At 38.8% G+C, this 16,502-nt stretch overlaps 1 protein-coding gene across 1 annotated transcript; it reads left to right on the forward strand.

Moving 5' to 3' along the window:
- Nucleotides 1–6,502: 6,502 nt before the first annotated feature.
- On the forward strand, nt 6,503–14,739 carry kbtbd8 (kelch repeat and BTB (POZ) domain containing 8). Its single transcript, XM_039673951.2, has 4 exons — nt 6,503–6,574; nt 7,676–7,883; nt 9,554–10,671; nt 11,653–14,739. Exons 1-4 carry the CDS (start codon nt 6,559–6,561, stop codon nt 12,114–12,116), a joined length of 1,806 nt encoding a protein of 601 aa, XP_039529885.1. The 5' UTR covers nt 6,503–6,558; the 3' UTR covers nt 12,117–14,739.
- Nucleotides 14,740–16,502: the final 1,763 nt, after the last annotated feature.

The raw sequence follows: 16,502 nt of genomic DNA on the forward strand, positions 1-16,502 counted from the left end.
ATGTTTAGATAGATATTCATTGACGTCAGTTTTTAATTTATTTATATATACCTCAGATTTCTTGTCAAATTTAGTTGTACAGTCAGTCGCAAAGCTCTTCCTGCTTTAGATGTGTTTTGTGTGTTGAGTCATTACGTCACATCTGTACACATAAAGAAGAGTCTCGGCTAGGAGGATATATTGAGTCATTACGTCACATCTGTACACATAAAGAAGAGTCTCGGCTAGTAGGATATATTGAGTCATTACGTCACATCTGTACACATAAAGAAGAGTCTCAGCTAGTAGGATATATTGAGTCATTACGTCACATCTGTACACATAAAGAAGAGTCTCAGCTAGTAGGATATATTGAGTCATTACGTCACATCTGTACACATAAAGAAGAGTCTCAGCTAGTAGGATATATTGAGTCATTACGTCACATCTGTACACATAAAGAAGAGTCTCGGCTAGTAGGCTATATTGAGTCATTACGTCACATCTGTACACATAAAGAAGAGTCTCGGCTAGTAGCCTATATTGAGTCATTACGTCACATCTGTACACATAAAGAAGAGTCTCGGCTAGTAGGCTATATTGAGTCATTACGTCACATCTGTACACATAAAGAAGAGTCTCGGCTAGTAGGATATATTGAGTCATTACGTCACATCTGTACACATAAAGAAGAGTCTCAGCTAGTAGGCTATATTGAGTCATTACGTCACATCTGTACACATAAAGAAGAGTCTCGGCTAGTAGGCTATATTGAGTCATTACGTCACATCTGTACACATAAAGAAGAGTCTCGGCTAGTAGCCTATATTGAGTCATTACGTCACATCTGTACACATAAAGAAGAGTCTCGGCTAGTAGGCTATATTGAGTCATTACGTCACATCTGTACACATAAAGAAGAGTCTCGGCTAGTAGCCTATATTGAGTCATTACGTCACATCTGTACACATAAAGAAGAGTCTCGGCTAGTAAGCTATATTGAGTCATTACGTCACATCTGTACACATAAAGAAGAGTCTCGGCTAGTAAGCTATATTGAGTCATTACATCACATCTGCACACATAAAGAAGAGTCTCGGCTAGTAGGCTATATTGAGTCATTACATCACTTCTGTACACATAAAGAAGAGTCTCGGCTAGTAGGCTATATTGAGTCATTACATCACTTCTGTACACATAAAGAAGAGTCTCAGCTAGTAGGCTATATTGAGTCATTACGTCACATCTGTACACATAAAGAAGAGTCTCGGCTAGTAGGCTATATTGAGTCATTACGTCACATCTGCACATATAAAGAAGAGTCTCGGCTAGTAGGCTATATTGAGTCATTATGTCACATCTGTACACATAAAGAAGAGTCTCAGCTAGTAGGCTATATTGAGTCATTATGTCACATCTGGTTTCAACAACCAGGCACCTCAGTTCAAGTCGGCTCAAGTCGGACAACATTTCGAACCGGCATGCATTGCTTCAAGTCAGCCACTGACACACTGCACAGCAGTGCATGAAGTCGAACAAGCCTTTAAAATTGCACATGTAAAACCAAAACGGCCATTTACCAATCAGTGGCCAATTTTAAACTACAATGGATGTTATTCCACCATTTTCAACAGATTTGCTAAACTTATGAAGGCCCACGCCTCCAGTGGATTGGAGTAAATCTGGTAAAGCGGTTGTAAATGCCCATTGTGGTTTGAAAGCGCCCCACTGATTGGGAAACACCTACTAGTGTTCTGCAGAGATACATACCTGCATGATCTTGTGGTCATCAACTGTCTTCATTATGCTGTCGACTTTCATCCAAATTTCAATGCTGATCCAACACACTTTAAACACTGAAATATCAATCTCAAACAAAATGATGGTTTGGATCAAAACTCAACATTGTATCAATGTCACCATGTTATCTGGGACCAGACCCTTACCAGATCTTCATATCTTTAGATTTTCTTGCTACACAACTACATAATGTTCTCAATAAAACATTGCATTATAGTCATGGAGGATAATCCAATTAGGCCTGGTGGCTTAATCGACAAGTTCCTCTGTCGTTGCGGAGACCCCCATGACACATTAGCCTAGCACGCTATCCTCTTATCCTTAGCATTCCCCTGCCAACAAAATAATTGAAATAATTGTTCACTCATTTGAATAAGTGGCTCCCCAGCATGCATGATAACCATTGTTAAGGCACACATAGCAGATTGTTCTCTCTGTGAGATGAAGCCATGAGTGATGGACATGCTACTCGCAGATGCTCGCATATTCATTCCACGTATGGGGGGTAGAGAGGCACTTTTTAAACATGAGGCGGGAAGCTTGGGCAGGTATTTACTGCTGCCTCCCATCGCGCTCCTATTTGCCTCATCACGGGTGGCAAGGGAAGACGCGGGAGACTGAACGGTTTCTCTGAGCATCTGCAGATGCTTTAACACGAGTCCCCGGAGGCATATAATAACCTATTACCTCCATCTCTGACTAAAACACACATTTAAACTACAATTACACCCCCTGCTTTCTCTCCCTCTTGCTTTTCATTTCATTCCCCTACAGCGTCTCCTCTGCAATTCAGTGCTTCGGCAGCTGTGTTCCCTGTACACCTTTCTCTCTCTTTCTCTCTTTTGCCTTTCCTCTCTCTCTTTCATCAGCCGGTGAAAGAAGTGAGATCGTCTCACAGCCTGAGAGGTGTTTGGTGGGCCAATTTATTATAGTGCAACTGCTCTCAGCATATATTTCCTGCTCACATCATGCACACACATGAAGAGATTTAGTCAAACAGTAATGGGAGTTTTTTCTTTAACTTACTTCACATTGATTTCTGTGAGGTGGACAGTGACAAAGTACATTTACTTGAGTACTTTATTTGAGTACACTTTTGGGGTATGTACTTTACTTGAGGATTGATTATTCTGGAAAATTTTCAGAACAAGACAAATACCGTACTTTTTACCCTACTAAGTTTCTGTCAAGGTCCTTGAGTAGAAAGTAATTACTGTGTGTTTGTCAGGTCATGATTTTTTCCCCAGTCTTTTAAACATGATTGGATTTTTGCGGGTGACAGACAGCCTATCAGTAATCACTCTTGTATGGTCACATGTCGCGAAGTTCAGTGATTAGTACGATTTCTCTCCACTAGTGATCTGTGAGAGACAGTTTGGTTGTCACAACTAATGGTTGGTTAATTCTGATTAGTCTGTATTTAGTGCATGAATGGATATACATAGATGCTTACTTCTTTTGTGGGGGTGGTAGGGGTGTTACATAAAGGGCTGTCTTTTTTATCAATTCAGTTGTTTAATTTCTATAGGTTTTGTGACATTCTTAAAGCTCTTAATTCCACAGATACTTCAAACTGGTCAGTATTCACTAGGTTGCTTCATGCTGTAACAATGCAACAATAATAAAACAATGAATTTACATTTACTTTTTACTTTTGATACTCAAGTACTTTCAAAAGCAAGCACTACTGTATTTAACTTAAAGGGATAGTTCACTTTGAAATACATTTTTGATATGTTTTAGCTTACCTCAAGGGCATCCAAAGAGGTGTCTTTGTTTTCGCAGTAGTTTCAATTTTGATATTTTTAGTCATAATGGAGGTCTATGGTCACCACCTCAAAGAGCATGCACAGAGAAGTCCAAAATAAACATGATTTAATGACTCGAAAATGTAAGTACACATTGACGGCCTAAGACACAAAACGAGCAGTTTGTGTGAGAAAATGAAAAGTATTTATATTGTTTTTACCTCTTGTTACCACAGGCTGTGGTTACAAGAGGTAAAAGCGATATAAATACTGTTCGTTTTCTCACACAAACTGCTCGTTTCGTGTCTTAGGCCATCAATGTGTACTTACATTTAGGAGTTATTAAATCATGTTTAATTTGGACTTCTCTGTGCATGCTCTTTTAGGTGGTGACCATAGACCTCCATGATATGACTGATAGACACGAACAATTTGACCTAAATTTATCAAAATTGAAAATACTGCGACACCTACATCTTGGATGCCCTTGAGGTAAGCTAAAACATACCAAAAATGTATTTCAAAGTGAACTATCCCTTTAAATAATAATATGTCTTTACAACATTTACTTGTAATGGAATAATATTTGACCAGTAGTATAAGTAAGGAAGTTGTGTACTCTGTCCACCTTAAGAAGAAATTGGTGAATATGTTTCTCATAATCTACGTCAGATTGGCCATTCTTTACATTACACATTCTCTTGTCTAGGGGGGTTAAATTTGTAGAGTACCTCCAAATATGAGCATCTTCATCCTAAAAATTAGGCCATCCCCCATCCTAAAATTTAAGCCATCAATACATGTTTGTGGAAAGGCCCAGTTACCCTTACTGTGAAATAATATGTCTAAAATATGAATTAGAATTGATAAAGACAGCCCTAATCATTTTCATTTCATTTTATGTCACACCCATACCACCCCCACAAATGAGTACGCATCTATGTATATCCATTCATGCACTAAATACAGACTAATCAGAAAAAAATCATAGTTGTATAACTGCCCAACAGCAAGAGAGACAGACAACAGGAACAGACAAGTGTAAGTGCATATCTTAAAACAAATTATTAACTATAACAAAACAAATGTCTTTATTGTCAACACCTTAAACAGAAATCCAATAAATGTCTGAAGCAATTCCAGATTAGAAAAATAAATAAAATACAGCAGCTTATCAACCATTGCTATATTTGGCAGGGGGGGATACTACAAGGATAAAACCTCACAGTGTGATTGTTGCTTTCGGCAGTCCTGGGTATATTCTGATTTTTGCAAGGAAAACGGCTTTTCAGGTTTGACCTGTTCGGATTTTGAATTATTAAATCCGCTTTGCCCTGATGTTAGTACAAAGTGTTCAGTCCCAGGGATATATGATGATACGGTGCGCTGATATCAGGAAATCCAGCACTATATATAAAAGTAGCAGGTTATAGGAATGTAAACATAAGCAAAAAGATATAATACAGCCAAGGCAACAGAAAGCCTTTCATTTCAGACTGGCTGGATGCAATTTCATGGCCTGTTCTTGCTGCTGTGGAGGAAAGGAATTGGGGAAAAAAGTGAAATCGATTGCCTGGATTGCATTTATACCTTAGTGGACCACCTTTTTGTGCAGTGATAGTGCCAAACATGGATCTCTAGTCTGTGCTAGACTGACAGGAACAAAAGAAAATGGTTTGAGCTGTGCCAAAACATGCTCTTATCCTCTGGCCTGAGATAAGGGCTCAGAGGCAAGGATGAGAAAGTTCATCTAATATATTCAAAATCCATTGTCTTATGTGAAACAAATATGAACAATGTGTATTATTTTGAGCAAATTATTTATATGTGGGAAAGCAGGAACTGAATTTAGGAAATAAATGACTGTAGACATTGTGTGAGACTGCATCCATATAAACTACAAAGGTCTATAATTGAAGATGAACCTTGAAACAATTATATGTTTCCTTGAGCTGATTGACAATGTATCTAGAGAGAGGGAGAGAGATAGTTATGGATTTAGTATTTAGGTTGGCATGAAATCAAAAGTCTCCCCATCTGTTTTATGAATGCATAGATGTCTTAATTACTATTACTATTACTATTAATTACTTTTTTAGAGTAACTTACCCAACACTGCTAAATATTAACTTAAAATCACAGGGGGTAGTAAATATTTTAGGCCAAAGGGGTTCGGCTTACAAAAAGGGTGGGACTCCCTGGGTTACACTAAAAACACATACATTTGTAGCATTATCCAAATGTATCCGGTCTGAAGCTACGAAGTGCGTCTCTGGCATGACAGCTACAGAAATCCATGTAATTGGAGAAAATATTACAGTTTCTGTTATTCTCAGTAATTCATTCAGGCTGATCTGAAATAAGGTTCCTCCATTGATTAGTCCTAAAATCTCTTCTTTACTCTCAGGGAGTTTCTTTTCTTTTCTGGCCACTGTGGCATTGTTCTTGCTCACTAGGGGTCTAGGCTTCCAATTATGTAAAGCTGCTTTGCAACACTTACTATTGTTAATACCACTAGCCTATACAAATAAATCTTAAGTAAAAAGAAAAGAAAAGAAAAGAAAAGAAAAGAAAAGAAAAGAAAAGAAAAGAAAAGAAAAGAGGGGGGAGTGCTGGGTTGGTGCTGTTCATATTTAAGCTTTAACTTGTGGAAGTTGTAGTGCTTGTAATGGCATTCATACATGTCAATACAATTTAAACGGGAACAGAAGACAAATCTGTGACGAATAAAAGTGAGGAAGAAAGATAAGATAAAATAGACGTGTCACAAGTTATTATTCAGGATCGTAACCACCATAAACATGCGGGGCATATAAATATCAGTTACCCAGCACAAACAAAAGCACAGACGTTCCTAATGGAATAAACTCCCCTGATATTGTATTGAACTGTTTTACGAAAACATACGGCCTCGAAAAAAGCCCATTGGCTGTCAAGGACGCTTGGGCGATGCTGATTGGCTGCTGCCTGTTTCCGGGGCTCCATGCCATTAGTGACGTCTTCCCAGTCGCTGTGAGACAGATTGGGGAGAATGGCTGCCAGTGGAGGTTAGATCTTCTCTTCAAAATCCAAACTTATGTCCAAAAGTTTTCTAACTTGTATACGTGTAATTTATCTGTGATGTTGTTTTGTTTTGATGGAATGTGATGGAGTTTGACGGTTTGATTAAATAACCACCAGAGTTCGCCGTATGTTTGTATAGGCAGAAAAGTACGGATAGGTAATTTAGCAGCTAGCGAGACTAGCTCAGCGAGAGACTGTAAACACTCGCTGGTTGACGATACCATTCACTCAACTACGTTAACCTTCGTTTGACTGGGTACTTTCATGACAACAATGCGTTGTCACGGTATATATTACGTGCTATGAAATGGCTCTAGCCTGGTCTTGAATGGCTCTCGAGACCGGACTAGCCTGATGTTGTGCTAACCGGTAAAACAGCACCTGGATTAGCACAGCTAATAAGTTAAGCATCGAAACTCGCTTACTCGTAGTAACCAAACAAGGGTATTTGATCAGATTAGCAGGAGAGTATTAAATCTCTGAGCATGTCAAAAGCATTACTAGTTGTTTAGAACATATATGGCTTATTTTTTCCGGATCTAGTTGCACACACATATAAGGGCTGTGACATTAGTTGGTTTATGGAAAACATGTTTTGTCTGTTATTTTTGTCACTATGAATAGCTCTGAAACAACATTAACAAGTAAGCTTGGATGTCGTTGACTTTTTGCACAGAGGATGTGGGTTGAGAACATCTGTTGAATGAGCTCTTCACTCAAGTCTTTGTTTTGTCAAGTTGTTGTTTAGCAGGATTTCCATTGAAACCCAATAATGTTCTAACATCAAGGGCTAGTTAAGAGTAAAAACGCTCTTTTCCCAAATTACATGTCAGTTTAAAGGTTCGAATTATGGCTGTAAAATCTAACACAAGTCTTTTTACATAATGTTTATGTGTATATATAATATTATAATTATATATAATATGTATGTTTGTGTGGTTAAACTGTATATACACACATTTATACATAATGTAAGACATTAGAATGTAAAACTGTCACTGTAAAAGAGTCCTGCTTGTAATTCATGTTGTTTATTGCCACTATAAAATGTCATCATGTCAACGTTTGACGCTTTTGTCTTGTAGACATAGGAAAGCTGTTACAAGTACAGAATGGGACTCCAGCAAGCACAAGTTACAATGGGGTAGATGCCCTACATGCCTGTAACATCCTCCAGCAGCTTAAAGCCTTGTACGACGAAGCTCAGTTGACTGACATTGTCGTAGAAGTGGACCATGGGAAGACATTTTCTTGTCACAGAAATGTCCTCGCTGCCATCAGCCCTTACTTCAGGTAGCACCCGCACAGACCCCACCTCTAAACTTTAAGTATCAGCCGTTTTTGTAATATTTGTTGAGAAATTGCAAAATACAGTCTTCATTCATTGCAGATTTGATGTATAAAGATTTAGACATTCAATTATTTATTAGCCTATATATTATATATTACTACCTGTTAATCTTGGTTATTTAATGTATGTTTATGTATGACAGCAACTGTGTCAGTTATGATATTTCAATAACAAATTAGAGTAAAACGTAAGTTAATGTAACTGCATTATGTTCTGTTTACATGTTTTCGTACAATGTGTTGGGTTTTGATTATTATATCTAAAAAATAAATAGCATCTGAATTTAGGCTAAAAGTCTTGGCTCTGTTGTTAACCTTTAATGATATAGTAATGTGTGACTCCCTATATAGTTTACAGCATTAGCTGATTTTTTTAATCCTTGCTAAATATTTAATTGTAATGTAAAAACAAAGACATTTTTATTTTCATTAAACCACTGTTTTTAAAAAATAAGCAATTTTAGCTTTCTAAACCGAACCGTGAAAAGCATAGGAAAACCGAAACATCAGTTTTGTGTATTGGTACACCCCATTATACACGGATGTGAAAGTTTTAAACTGACTGATTAGACAGTCATTGTTTTCCTATTCATTTTGGCTGATAGCAATACTTATCAGTCGGCATGAAACGGAAGTTGCGATTGTATTTTCTCCCCTAATGTCATTATGTTTGTTTTTGCGCACAAAAAGTATTCTTGTCGTTTGATAAACTTAAGATTGAGCCACTGTCACTTGGACTATTTTAACGTTGTCTTTAATAACTTGTCGAAGCTGGCAAGTTTCAATCCCTCAAGAAGCTTATGGACTAGTATGGAGGAGTGATCCAGTTCTCAGATTTCATCAAAAGTGGTATAGAGAAACTGAATCATCCGACAAGTTGTTTGAGAATCATTAAAAAATGTTGTGATGTGCATTTGTTGTGTGTTTTTTGACTTTTGCTAGTAAACCTACAACAGTAGGAGACAAACAAAATTAGGAACCTTTAAAATAGCATAATAGGGGCACTTGTCTTTCAGTAGTAGGGTTAGGTATCATTCGAGTTGTAGCGATTCCAGATTCAGATTCTTATAAATTCCAATGAGGTAAAAAAAAAAAAATAGAATAAATGTGAATAATATCCTTTAAGTCTTTTTGACTTTTTTTTTTTTGCAGCTGAATACCATGAATTTAAATCAATAGGCTAAAGGACACTTTACACAAGGGACTTTTGCCTATAGTTTTAACAAAAATACCACAGCAAAAACAACTAGCCTAGCTAATATAAATGTCAAGCATTATTAAAGACAAGTAAACACTTATTAATTAAATGAGAACAAATAAACAAATTAGCAACAATAGCACAAATAAATACAACCAAACAAAGATACAAATGAAATAGACAGTGTTTTTAAGATTTCCAGGTAGGTCTTGTTCTTTAATATTGTAAACTGTAATCAACTTAATATTTTTGCTTAAAATTACTTTATAAATGATTAGGCTGCTGTCACTTTAATACAGAATTCACAGATCCAATATACTGTTACACCTGCATTTTCTTCATCAACTGTTTACATTGATGCATAACTCCTGCTTTGTTGTGTTCACATTGTAATAGTGTTTTGTTTTATCTTCAGATCCATGTTCACAAGTGGCCTTACAGAGAGCAGTCAGAGGGAGGTGCGGATTGTTGGCGTGGAGTCAGAGTCCATGCATTTGGTTCTGGACTATGCTTACACCTCACGGGTCACTCTCAGCGAGTCTAACGTGCAGGCCCTGTTTACCGCCGCCAGCATCTTCCAGATCCCAGCCCTCCAAGACCAATGTGCCCAGTTCATGATCAGCCGTTTAGACCCTCAGAACTGCATTGGGGTCTTCATGTTCGCAGATGCATATGGCCACCAAGAGTTGCGTGAGCGTTCACAGGATTACATCCGCAAGAAATTCCTGTGTGTGATGGGAGAGCAGGAGTTCCTTCATCTGACCAAAGAACAGCTGGTCAGCATTCTCAACAGTGACGATTTGAACGTGGAAAAAGAGGAGCATGTGTACGAAAGCATTGTGCACTGGCTGGAGTACGATGGTCCAGGTCGGGAGGTAGATTTACCCGAGGTTTTTGCCAAATGCATCCGCTTGCCCCTGCTGGACGAGGCCTTTCTGAGCCGTATACCCCCAGCCTTCGCCCTGGCCTTGTCCAGGGATTCCTCGGATAAGGGTTGGCTCAACGGCACCAACGGCTGCCCGCAGCGGCTGGGTATGACTGCATCCGAGATGGTCATCTGCTTTGATGCAGCTCACAAGCACTCAGGGAAGAAGCAGACCGTGCCTTGCCTGGACATTGCTGCCGGGAAGGTGTACAAACTGTGCAAGCCGCCCAATGACCTCAGAGAGGTCGGCATTTTGGTCTCGTCAGAGAACGACATCTTCATCGCTGGAGGCTATCGGCCGAGCAACAGCGAGGTGTGCATCGACCACCGCGCGGAGAGCGACTTCTGGCAGTACGAACATGCTGGCAATAGGTGGCTCCCACGGTCGCCCATGCTCCGGGCACGCATCGGCTGCAGGCTGGTGCACTGTTGCGGGAAACTCTACGCTCTGGGTGGTCGGGTGTACGAAGGGGACGGACGAAATGCTTTAAAATCCGTGGAGTGCTATGATGCCAGAGACAACTGCTGGACGGCGGTCAGTCCCATGCCGGTGGCCATGGAGTTCCACAGCACAGTGGAGTATAAGGACCGCATCTATGTGCTGCAAGGTGAGTGGGGTTATTGCAGAGTCGCCTGAAATCAGGGTCATCAAAGTGTACAAACACGTATATCCTTGTAATTCATTGGGCTGTCATGTCTTCTAGCCCTGCTTAGATGATAAGGTAAGACGGGTTAACCTCTCTCAGCAAAATCAGCAATAACTGAGAGCATAAAAGAGCTAGAGTAGCTCTTAATCTTCAGGGATGCACCGACATTTCAGCCCCTGGAAAAAAAGTGTCATCGGAAATTATTTAGGAAAAAATATTTAGGAAGAAAAATGTACAGGCCAACTGATATTTTGCTGGAAAGAGCTCTTTTTAGTTGATTAGCCCGTCATGCTTCAGTCGCAATCCAGTTTTGATATTAAGATGCTTTGCAATTTGATTGAATCATGTGTGGTTAAAATAAGGATTTTTTTTATAGTATATTTCACACTGAAACATGCATACATAAAAATTTACTCTAGTAGCACTATTTTAGTGTCCTTTTGACATATCACATGCACTTACTGTAGTGTACTTTTTTTAGTTAAGTAATTATATACTATACAATAGAGTTGTATTCGTACTCATGCGCTCATCGGACATGTCTTTGATTGGATACAATGATCAGCGCTTCAAAAACATGTAAATATACATTAATGACGCTCTTCTTACACGGATACAGACGGGGGCAGAAAGCTTGTGCTTTCATACGCTCGCGTTTTTTAAAACACCTTCCGTGTGCTCTCAAACACTCCAGTGAGTTGATCATTGTAACCAATCACAGACATATCTGATGAGCACCTTAACACAATGGCGAATCAGAGGTGTTTACGATTCCGCCCAAAGCGTCACAATTTAAAAATGTCAGTTCTGACTTGGTACCGAAGTCAGTACTTTTGACAACTCTACAGTATAACGTACCAATTTGGGACGTTATTTACATATTTAGCGAAACTGGCAACCAGTTTGGATATTGCTCATTTTTTTATTACGACTCTTTCTCAGGAGAGTACTTCTTCTGTTTTGACCCTCGCAAAGACTACTGGGGGCATTTGCCGTCCATGAACGTTCCCCGTACTCAAGGCTTGGCCGCCCTGCATAAAAACTGCATCTACTACATAGCAGGCATCTGCAGGAACCACCAGCGCACATTCACCGTTGAGGTGTACGATATCGAGCAGAACACCTGGTGCCGAAAAAGAGACCTCCCCTTCGACCAGGCGACCAGCCCCTACATCAAAGTGCTTCTGCTTCAGGGCCGATTGAATCTGTTTGTCCGAGCTACGCAAGTCATGGTAGAAGAACACGTGTTCCGTACCAGCCGCAAGAACTCTCTCTACCAGTACGATGATGAAGTCGACCATTGGACAAAGGTTTACGAGACGCCGGACCGCCTCTGGGACCTCGGTCGACATTTTGAGTGTGTGGTAGCCAAACTATACCCTCAGTGTCTTCAAAAAGTGCTGTGAGTGGCGAGAAGGGGGAGATCACGATACAACGGGCTGTTTGAGACAGCTGATCAATGTTTTTGGAGGAGGGGGATGGTGGTACTGCTCAATACATGGTGCTGTCTGTGTCCCCAACATCAGAACTGCAGGGGAAGTCTTAAAGCGTTAAAGGTTTCAATCAATAAACTTGAGGGTGCTTTTCGAAACAGTTAAAAAAAACAACAACAACTACAGTGTTTTACGTTTGACTATTGTGCACAAAGCACCCTCACAACTGCTTGTTTTACAGTTAGAAAAGTGAATCATAAGTGCAATTATCAGTTTCTTTTTTGTTTTCACAGATGTTGAGTCATTTCTCAAGTTTTTCGCTACCGTTTGGCTTGGGTTGTTGGCATGCATTGTTGGCGAACATGAGTAGTTGATGTCCTTAAGAACAAGCAGTATGTTAACAGCTGAGTAAAAAAAACAAAACAGAATAATAGGTGAAAAAATAAATATTTATAGCTATAAATATTCATACGGGTATGATGAGCGATTTTGCTCACTGTTAGTGTGAATACTGTTTGTTTTTTTTTTTCTTTTAATTGTCTTTTCTTTCAGTTTTTCAGATGTATAAGTTGACCCATGCCACCTACAAAGAGACTTTCTGTGGTTTGCTTAAGAACTTAGAGAAGTTTGATTATTAATGGATATTATTTTGTTTGCCAATATGTGGTTGAATATAGTTTTTATTTTTCCTTTAAGTCAACCCATGTTCTATACCATCACAGCAGTTTTAATTTTCATTTGGACCCTGCTTTTATGACGTTTCGTTGAGCCCAGCTCCCACGTCCAAATCTATATCTTTGCAATTTCACATCACCAGCCAGATCTTTAGTGAGGTTATAAGATTATTCTCAGTCTCCATATTGGAGAAGAAATAAAAGGACACCAGCTTTGTGTTGCTGAAATCAAAAGTGGGCAATTTGTCGACAGCCAATCAAACAAGAACCGCTCAGATCAGCGAGCGGGTTGGAGAAGAGGTGGCCAAAATGTGGATGCTTACATTCCACTGTCATTTATCGAGTCCTTGTATCTGAAACCTACAGGTGCAGTTCGAATATAAATGCCTCCAAAATGCCAAAACGAGTCCTAGTCTGCACCCCATGGCAGCAATAACAGGTGTTCTGTCATTGTTTCTCAGATAAAGTGCATTAGAAACTTAAGCGATGAATAATTCCAGAAAAAAATGGCCTTTGTTGATTAACGTTCAGTGAGATGTGTCGCTATCCAGGGATGTTACAGTGCCTGTTCATATGAAAAACCCAGGCATCAGGTGATGGTTTGAGTCTTACAGTACACTTTGCTTTTGACTTTAGAAAAGGTCTGTTTTGCAAATGGATCCAGTCCTCCTATATATATATAAATATATATATATAGAGAGAGAGATATATATTAGCATTCATGTGCTCCCACATGCCCTGTAAATGAACACTTTGTTTTATTACTTTCCATCCCCTTATCTTCCAGTCGCAACTATGGAGAAGAATAATCGTTTTTGGTGCTGCTTTTTTGACAATCTTGTACAGAATATACAGTGATTTTACAGCCATTTATCGTTGCTTGACGCTTCCAAAAGTTGTCAGTCTTCTAAGTTATTGTCTCTGGACATTTGTTTGTTTTTTTTCCGGCCTCATGTTTATTTGGTCATGCAGGTTCCTGATTTTGCACTACATTATTTCCTCCCTCGAAAGCGTCCCGGAATATAGAGCTCTGTTTTCGGACGTGGTAAGCGGCGTCTTTAAATAGGACAGCTGATGCGCTCTCATGTCGGGCTCTTCGGCGCCTGCGAGGCCGAGCCTCATCTGGGGTTTTGGTGAAGGGAGAGGGATGAGAAATGACATTGGCTTTGGTGCAGTTGGCCGCACGGTTCACATACGCTCAGTAGCACGGGAACCAGAAATGGACACTTCTCAGGATTATTGTTGATACACAGTACTGTATTTAAATGGTTTGTTGTATGTGTAATATACTGTACCATATGTTTGCTGTACTTGCACAGTTTTTTTTTTTTAAAACAGGATTTTTTTGTCCTTTATTTCTAACTTGAAAGGTAGATTTTTTTTTTTTTTGGTGTTTCTGTTTTTCCTCTTTTCTGATGGGTGTGTTTTAATTCTTTTTTTCTAATTTAATATTTAGTCTTTTAGGTTTGTTAGTTTATGATTTTGCTCAGTTAAATTGTGAATCACAAAACACAGGACATTTAGACAAGAATTTTGTTTTTTCTTTGTGATTGCACCAGTCTTATAGAAAGCAAAGCATTACAGAAAATAAGTTATGGCAGTGCTACTTTCCAAAACACCAGTCTGTCAGATGTTAAATAAAAGCTTTGAAAGAATTATAATTTATTATTTTGTGTTGTTGGCTGCTGCAGGTGTCAATGCTCTACAGCCACTTCTTTCATTTTTCCCTCAGCTTGCGGTTAATTTATCCACAGAAGTTAAAACAGTGTTTTTTCGTTTTGCATTTCTGCTTTGCATTTTATTTTTTATGTCTTTGGTTTGCTTGTATGTATGGTGTGAGTTTAGTAAACATTCATTGATCTCTACTGTGAAATTCACCTTGCACATGATTTGAAAAATAAAACAATAAAAAGTAAATGGTGTTATGAGTTGATATTTGCCCTTTAAAATGTTTTGTTTATTTTTAGAAAGAAGATGAATGTATAGACGAGGACATTTTATGAAATATATTTCTAGTGGTCTGTGAACGAAAATACAAACCCAACCACACAGATTTCATTCAACTTCTTTTCAGTGCTTTGCCCCATCACAGCTTCTCTCTCTATGAAGTAATTATGTCTCATAAATCATCCTTGCCATTATATCTATCCTGATTTGAGTTTCTGCTTTTATCTACCTTGGGTTCACTAATGCATTTTCAGTATCCTTGACCAACTACTTTAAAGAGTTTCAGATAGCCGTGCTTGTCCTCCCTCGTGCTTCCTGTTTTTTTTGTTTTTTTTTTTTTTTATGCAAGGGTTTGCTCTATTTAATTATTCAACGGAATCTTATTTATAATCAAACTGGATGAGAACTGAATATTCATTTCTTCCAAAAGTAAATCTTGCCATCTTATGCAACAAATTTTTGCTCTCAAATTTGGGCAAACCTTAGATTCTGCTAGTCCTTGGTGTTTAGCATTCATTTTAAAAAGGACCTATTATGCTTTTTTTTTTTTTTTTACATGTTTTAACTTTCTTTAGTGTGTAATGTCTGCAAATTAACGAAACACAAAGGATAGGATACAAATCCGGGCCTCATCTGAGCCAACTATGGCACATATGGCTCAGTTCTGGCAATGGCAAATAGGTCATATGTGCCATAATGAAAAAAAAAAAAAAAAAAAATGTGCGTACGTCTCTCTTCCAGGTGTGAAATTTATAAATCGCAAATGATTTTTAAAATGTTTGTGGCTGAATTGTTTCAGAGCTCCGCCTTGTAAACGCTGCCTAATTAATGCTTTAAAGCAGCATTATGATATTTTTGAAATTTTGCTCTTGGGGTCTCCCTACAGTTGGGAAACAGTATTGTCTTCTACTATCTGTCATGGTTACACCAGGGAATACACGGTGTTCTCACATCTCGGGCAGACTCCTGTGTTGCGTATGAAAAGTCTTCATCCCAGGTACATTGGCCTATATTTCAGCATGTCTTATGAATATAGTGTCATGGGCTTTATTTTTTTTCAAACGTCAAAAGATTGTGTAGCTCACGTTTACAAGCCAGCGTCTTTATTAACGTTAGCCTATTGGCTACTGTTTTTCATAATGGATATGCTAATTCAATTCAAAGTTTGTTGGTAGATAATAGCCATGTCGTCAAATAATATCAAGCTACCATAGATGAATCTGCAAATTTGAAAAATCGATTTGCATTATAGCCTGAGGCAAGACTCTTTCACCAGAAAAATAAATAACAAACATGACTATCAGCTGCCCTGCAGACATAGGATAGTTATCCTGACCGATTATTTGTCCGTCTAATCATGTAATATTTACTTGCAAGAATGTAGCCCATACCAAACTCAGTAATCAGTATATTTTCACATCTCGAGCTGGCGCGAGCTGCCCGCCCCGGCTTTGTGGGGATGCTTGAGTGTGTTAAGCGCCCTCAAAAGAAAGCAATGCAGTCTACATGATGCGGACACAACACATAACCAACAGTAAACTGATCGCATGCGCTCTGTTTCTGGCAAACTTCACATTTGGTTTTACTTGCTGCTTCAGCCATGACAACATACAGAGGTAAAAAAAAAAAAAAAAAAAAGGTCATTGGGCTCTCGAATCGGAATTTGAGGAAGTGGGGGAAGTGACGTATGCTGTAAAGCAGTCAAATTTTGTAGTTCTTTTTGTGCTCGGGTTCCAAC

Source organism: Pimephales promelas, chromosome 21 (assembly GCF_988280905.1).
Source record: "Pimephales promelas chromosome 21, fPimPro1.hap1.1, whole genome shotgun sequence".
NCBI classification, from domain to species: Eukaryota; Metazoa; Chordata; class Actinopteri; order Cypriniformes; family Leuciscidae; genus Pimephales; species Pimephales promelas.